Source organism: Tiliqua scincoides, chromosome 6, assembly GCF_035046505.1.
Source record: "Tiliqua scincoides isolate rTilSci1 chromosome 6, rTilSci1.hap2, whole genome shotgun sequence".
Lineage (NCBI taxonomy): Eukaryota > Metazoa > Chordata > Lepidosauria > Squamata > Scincidae > Tiliqua > Tiliqua scincoides.
This window is the reverse complement of record NC_089826.1, coordinates 50,294,694-50,301,771: the sequence shown is the minus strand read 5'-3', so window position 1 is coordinate 50,301,771 and position 7,078 is coordinate 50,294,694. Positions and strand designations below refer to the sequence as shown.

At 45.5% G+C, this 7,078-nt stretch overlaps 1 protein-coding gene across 1 annotated transcript; it reads right to left on the bottom strand.

Moving 5' to 3' along the window:
* Window positions 1–2,731: 2,731 nt before the first annotated feature.
* APELA (apelin receptor early endogenous ligand) lies at window positions 2,732–6,734 on the bottom strand. Its single transcript, XM_066631641.1, has 2 exons — window positions 6,659–6,734; window positions 2,732–2,820 (listed from the first exon to the last, which is right to left on the bottom strand). Exons 1-2 carry the CDS (start codon window positions 6,732–6,734, stop codon window positions 2,732–2,734), a joined length of 165 nt encoding a protein of 54 aa, XP_066487738.1.
* Window positions 6,735–7,078: the final 344 nt, after the last annotated feature.

The following is a 7,078-nucleotide window of genomic DNA, read 5'->3' as shown; positions in this document are numbered from 1 at the left end:
ATGGGAAGGAGAGTGTGAGCTAGCCACTCTTCTCACACTAATGCCCCCTGGTCATCCCCTCCCCAAATGCCCTTATGTTCAGTGCTTGTCTGCAGAGGTAACCATTGATTTCAGAGAGACCTCATTCAGCTTTTCCAATCATGGGAAAGATTTCTCCCCTGACTCTGCAGACAAGCACTGAACACGGGGCACCTGCAGGTATGGCTAAGTAGTATGTCAGTAAAGGGAACAAGCTTATCCAGTGTGATCCAATTTCCCCCCCCCCCTCCACAATGCATTCAGTCTGAAGCCTGATCAGGACCCATGTCTGCTTTATGCAATGTGGCATTTTTCCCCAGCTTTTGTGCAGGCAGGACTCCTATCGAGATATGGCACTGGTAGGAACTCAGATTTAGATGTTGATCTAAATTCCTTTCAGGTATTCAAAATCCATAGAAAGTTAATGCTTGTGGAGAGGCAGCAGGCCCTGCCTCTAACCTACATGCCTTCATTAGTATATTTTCAGAAGGCCCCCATGCACAGCTATCCACGCAAGGCTCTTTGGAGATGTTCTTTGGATGAAGATGGGGAACAGAGCCTGCCAACCCAATGTGGGTTCATTTTGTATGGATTTTGAATATATGAGAATGGCTAAAAGTTTGGGAAATGAAATCTGTCCTTGAAGAACGTTTGCTGTCCCCTAAAAGGAATTCACTCCCGATTAGTGTACCAGTTCTGAGCTCACTTTCAAAAGAATTGATTTGAGATTATAGTCTGTCATTTTTTATTTATTACACAAAACCACCTACGGGTATGCCATTATCCCAATATATCTAACAAAGAGACTGGGGGATGCAAAGCTATCGGCAGCATGTTTTATTCATCTGTAAATGGTGTGTTTCCTTGAAGGAGGGCTTTGGCATTCTTTTGATCCCAGCTTTGGTATATTTACATGCTGTACCTGTAGTGGCCAAGTATTTGCATTTATATGCTGCCATAGACTATAAAGCCCCAGTTCCTTAATCTCCCCTTAATTAATTAGCAAGACTCCCCCCCCCCCACTTTACTTTAAAAGAATGGCTTCTGTTTTATACATTGGAATTCAAGTGAAAGTCAAAGACCTCTGAACTCCTTTGTGCAACAGCCTGCAGAAGGCCTGGGTTGGCACATAAGTTTTCCTTACATCAACATATGAACCTGCCACATACTGAGTCAAACTATTGGCTCACCTAGTTCAGTACTGACTACATTGATTGGCAGCAGCTCTGTAGGGTTTCAGAGACAGAGAAAGCTCTCTCCCAACCCTACATGGTGATGCTGGGGACCTTCTCCATCAAAGGGTGTACAGCATTCCACCACTTAGCTAAGGCACCTATGAAGGTTTTGACTCAATAGTGTCAATAGTTCTTGCTGCTGTCACCCAACCTAATTGTTCTTCTGGAATTCAATTCACAGACAAGGAAGTCTGAGATTTCCAACGGAATACAAAATTAGCCAAACTGTCATACATTTAAAAAAATTAAATATGAATTTATTAAAGTTTTTTAAAAATCTATTAAATTCAGGACATAAATTTGTCCTGCATCACCACACACACTATTTTTTTTAGAGGAATGACCCAGATACAGGAACAGGGTGCATAAACTGTCATTTAGGACAATATAAATTGTTGTTCAATTCCATAACAGCCATGGTTTGATGAATGGGTGTCCTTCAGACTACCCAGGTCCATGCTGGTAGTTGCACCAGTGGTGAGGTATATGTGGGATTGACATGTTTAAAGGGGACCCATTCAGCAAAACTTGGCTGTCATGGAGCTGAATGACATTTTATGCACCCTGTTCCTATATCTTTAACAGAAGTAAGGCGTACTGCAACTCAGCAGATAACACATCACATTAGTGCCATGCTAGAAAATATTAACTTCTAAATGTCTGTGTGCAGGCAGTGCTGTTCCATGTGGTGTTTAAGCCCAAGAGCAGGCTGTTAAGCAAACCAGTGGGAACCTTACCAAATGATCACTGGATCCTTCATGTGGCACATTCCATGTGAATCCTTCCATGGATGGGGAAAAAAGAATCTTCAAAATGGCTTAAAATGCCAGAAGACTTGTTGTACAAGTGAATGTGGCCCTTGATGATCTTAGGAGACTTATTTATGGTCCTCTTAAATAAGCTGTATTTATGGCAGAGATTCTACAACAGCAGGAGTTTTAGATTTTCTAGCATGAGATGTGCTCAGCTTCATGCGCAAGGCAGGAGGAGACTTTGCCTTTGGCGAACAGAAAACCACCAAAGGACAGCAGGGTGTCAAATGGGTCCCATTCTCCAAGCAGCCTCCGAGAGTGAAATAATTGACAGAGAGCCCAGTACTACTCACTCATTTGGAACCATGCCCTGGAGTTCACATTAAACAAGTAGGTTTATTGTGCTGCTTCCCTCTGGAGCTCTCTCCCACCCCTCCCCCTAGCTCTATTTTCAGAGCAAATAAAGTGACAAAGAATGGAGCCCAAAGGAAATTGTTTGTGGTTTGGGGTTAGTCAAATGCCCCCTAAACTGGTTGGAAAATGAAAGTATAATTTGCAAATGGGTAGATTCTAAGACCTTACTCAATTAGTGGCACAATGCTCCTAAGGAACAGGGGAGGGGTGGCTTTTGACAATCGCATCTGGCTGGCGCCCGATTTTATTACCACACACTTATGAACGACCCTGACCTAAATTTAGCCCAATCATGGTAGAATTTCTGGTACCTCAGGGGAAGGGCACTCTGGAATGAAGGGGCATGCATCTCCGGTGGGAACAGTGGTGTCTGTGCAGCTTTCTCCTCATGGCCAGGTTAGCTGGAAGACAGGAGAGAGAATATTGAAGCAGAAAGAGATCATAAATAAGACTGGTACTAATTATAAAGCCCAGCATTCATATGTGGGTTTCGGGGACCCAAGCAGTCTCATTTCTGAAGGTGCCCCAACCAAACAGACCACATAATAGCCATTTTGCTAGAACAGCAAAGAGACTTGTGGAATCTTAAGAACAAACCAATTTATTTCAGCAAAAGCTTCCATGGACTACAGCCCACTTCATCAGATGCAGTCCACAGAAGCTAAAGCTACAATAAACTGGCTTTAAGGTGCTTCAGGACTCATGCAGTGCAATCCTATGCATGTCTACTAAGAAGTAAGTCCTATTGAGTTGGATAGGATTTACCCCCAGGTAAATACCATTGCAGACATACAGTACAATCCTTTGCATGTATACTCAGAAGTGAGTTCCATTGTGTTCAATGTGGCTTACTCCAAGGACAGTGTGTATAGGTCTTGCATACGCAACTGCCATAGGGATTCTCCCGGAACAATGTAAAATTGCAGAACCTTCAGCTGTACATTTTGATGGATTTGGTTTTGGAGAGGGATGGGCAGAAGGCAGACTGAAAGCTATTTCTGTAATTTCTTTATTTGATTTATAAATACATTTGACCATTTATTTATTTATTTACTTTTATCTGTAAACCTCTTTGTGAACTTTTTTTGTTGAAAAGCAGTATACAAATATTAATAATTGCAGATTTATGTACCTTCCTTCCTCCAAGGGGCTCAGAGTGGTATACATGGATTCACCCCCTCATTATATCCTCACAACAACCATGTGAAATAGGTTACACTGAGATAGTTACACTGAGGCACAGCGATTGACCTGAGATCATCCAATAAGCTTCAGAGCTGAGCAGGGATTTGAACCCTGGTCTAGATCCAGTATCTAACTATGGCACCAAGCTGTCTCTACTTGTAGCTCTCTGGGTGGTTTACCCAGTCAATCAGCAGCAATTGTTTAAAAGCCATTTCTGCCCAACATTGCATATACACAACAGGGATCAAGTGTGCACACCTGTGGGCTGGGCAGAAATGGGTTAAATAACAGCAACATCATGTTTTGCTTTTTTTCTAAATTAGGTTACTGAGATGAAAACTGCTTGGGAGTAAATGAGGACTGAATTTTTGTGTGTGAGAGGTGTATATCTATTCCTCTGAGCCATATTTTACACCTGGCTTGGGTTGTCAACCCCTGGGGTTTCAGCAAAAAAACCAAAATGGATCCTGCCATTCCTTTAAGAAACACTAATGGTGTTTCTGGAAAAGCCCCAAGGTTGGCCCCTTGGAAAAGAAGACACTAGAATCAGAATCTTAGGGATGATCGAGCTGAGCTGGTCTTATGTTCATAAGATGCTCACCAGGTGTGTGTGTGCAGCTAAAATGCTACTCTGTTCCTTATAGCTCAGAATACAAATACAACGTTGAATTAAATACATTACTGTGCTTCTTAAAGCCTCTGAATCCATTGACAAGGGATAGTAAGATGGATAGATAACACAGCCCAACACACAATTGGGTGCCTTAAATGTTATACCTATTCCTGGACATATTTGGGGCCCTGATTCAAAAAATGGCATCAGTTTTGCCCTATCAGCTCTCCTTGCAGAGATATGACATACCCTTGCTAGTGAACGGTTCAAGCAACTTCCTGGTCAGGAAGTCTACACCATGGCTTCCTCATGAGGAATTTGCTTGCACCATTCACTAACAAGGCTATGCCACATCTCTGAAATTAGAGCTGACAGGGCAAACTGATGCCATTTTTTGAATCAGGGCCCCAAATATGTCCAGGAATAGGTCTAACTTCTAACTTTGTTATTGGGCTGTGTAATTGGTCCAATCCTGACTGTTTTGTATAAGCCTCACAGTGCAAGTCTAGGCATGTCTACTTAGAAGTAAGTCCCATTATGTTCAATGGGGTTTATTCCCAGGAAAGGGTGTATAGGATTCGCTCAAACTGTTTAAGCAAACCTAGGTGTCTGCCTAGGATAAATCACATGACATTTTGCTCCAGCATCATGACAGGTGCTGGGGTGCTTGAAAAATGTTCTAGAAAAGCCATCTAGTTAAGAGAACTGCTTTGCAGGATTAGAACTCCAGACAAGCTCACCATGAATCTTGCCCTAGAGATAACTCAAGGTGCAATAACTGAGCTCCATTATAATGAATGGGAGTTTTCCACTGGCCTTAGTGGGTGATGAATCACACAATACTTTCAGTGTCTGTCTTCTGAAATGACCAATCTTTTTCTTCCACTGCACTGATAGGTCTTTTGGTTGTGCATGAAAAAGCAGATTGGAAATATTTCCCTGTCCCTTCCTTACTCTTTTACTCTTCTGGAGAGCTTGAAAAGGTGTAGTACCACCAGCAGACACTAAAGCAAACCCTTTTTTTCCTGCCTAGGGCTACAATTCACTTTCAACTCTTTGCTCTACAGTTACATCATCGGACTTAACAAGACTACTGGAATCTGTGGTTTGGAGATGTCAGCTTTAATCTGAAAGTGACCCTCATCTAGAGAGAGTACCCAGGGAGGCAAATCTTCTACCTCTTCGGAGGATCACTGCATTAGAATTGATTTCACCTTTAGCTCTTTCCAATCTTGCTTACATTTCTTTTAACCCATTTCTGCCCAGCCCACAGGTGTACACATCTGATCCCTGTTGCATACATGCAACGTTGGGCAGAAATGGCTTTGAAAGCTGTTGGAATGGGGGGGAGGGGATTGTATTTCTGGGTCAACAGAAGAAAATGAAGATTGAAGATGCCCATGAATATTCTCTCTGATAAAGGTAATTACTGTTTCAATCAATCACGGAAAGCCATGAAGCAGCCATGTAAGCTGGTATCAGAGCAAGGTGGAAGGTCTTTTTCAACAGAAGGCACAGTCAACCAATTGCACTGGCATCTAGGACAGTCAGGCTGAACCTATTTATGTAACACCCAGGTTTGTTTCTGGACGTTCTAATTGACTCAAGCTGCAAACCTATCCACACTTTCCTGGGAGTAAGTCCCATTGACTATCAAGGGACTTACTTCTGAGTAGACACGCACAGGATTCGGCTCTCAGGCTGCAACCCTATCCACACTTTCCTGGGAGTAAGCCCCATTGACTGTAATGGAACTTACTTCTGAGTAAACACGCACAGGATTCGGCTCTCAGGCTGCAGCGCTAGCCACACTTTCCTGGGAGTAAGCCCCATTGACTATCATGGGACTTACTTCGGAGTAGACACGCCTAGGATTGGGCTCTCCCGTAGCTACTATGCCCTTATGGCTTAGCTGATCACCCGGAATCAACCGTTCACGCACTTTTCCACTGGGACTTTTCAGATGGCACAGCCTCACCACTGGTCAAAAACGTAGCCAAGAAAGCAAAGACCTGCTGCTGCTCGCCGACCGATCCTCGATCGACTTGGTGCCACCACCAGACCACTAGATCGCCTCTAGGACGTGACGTGCAGTGGAAGAAACTCTTTGAAAAAAGTGGCAGGCAGAGGTAGCAGCCATCCAGCACCCCCCGCTTCAGAGGGGAGCCGCACAGCCCTAGGCGTGTCTGTTCGGAGGTGAAGCCCCATTGAGTTCAGCGGGGCTTACTCTCAGGTAGACGGGCATGAGGGTCGCAGCCTTAAGACTGTGAAATAATAATGATCATCATCTTGCAGCCTTAAGATAGTAAAATGAGGAGGAGGAGGATGATCATCCTCTGGCCCTCCAGCCCCTCCCAAAGAGACCGACTTCCGATGCAGCGGTGGCCCCAGCGAACGCCACCCCCGCTGCACGGAGAAGCCCAGCCCGCGGCGCCCCCTACCTGGCCTCTGCCCTTGGATCAGCAGCAGCCCGGTCAGGAGCCAGAAGCAGGTCAGGAAGAGCTGCCGGAGCCTCATGCTGCAGGCGCTGCCTGGCGCTGGGACCTGCTGTGCGGAGCTCGCCCTGTTCCTGCAACGTCCCGGGCCGCGCTCACATCCTCCTGCCGCCCGCTGCCTTTTCCAGCAAGGTGAATGAGCGCAGGAGGAGGCTGGGCTGGGCTTGGGCTGGGCTGGGCTGGGGGCGGTCAGCGCCTCCCGCGGCTTCCTCGCCCCTTTGGTCACTCCCACTTGTTTTCCCCGAGCAGACGGCGGGAAGGAGAGCAGCTTGTGTCCCTGGCCTCCCCCCCCCTTCAGCCAGCCCAGCAGAGGCGTGCAAAGCCAGCCGCCGCCTTGCAACTGCTTCTGCTCGGCTGCCTGCCCCT

Bases quoted from the DNA above. Each gene is read 5' to 3' on its own strand.
- APELA (XM_066631641.1), bottom strand. From the start codon at position 6,734: ATGAGGCTCCGGCAGCTCTTCCTGACCTGCTTCTGGCTCCTGACCGGG. The intron at 2,821-6,658 runs GTAGGGGGCGCC...CCTGTCTTCCAG, and splicing joins GATCCAAGGGCAGAGGCCAG to CTAACCTGGCCATGAGGAGA.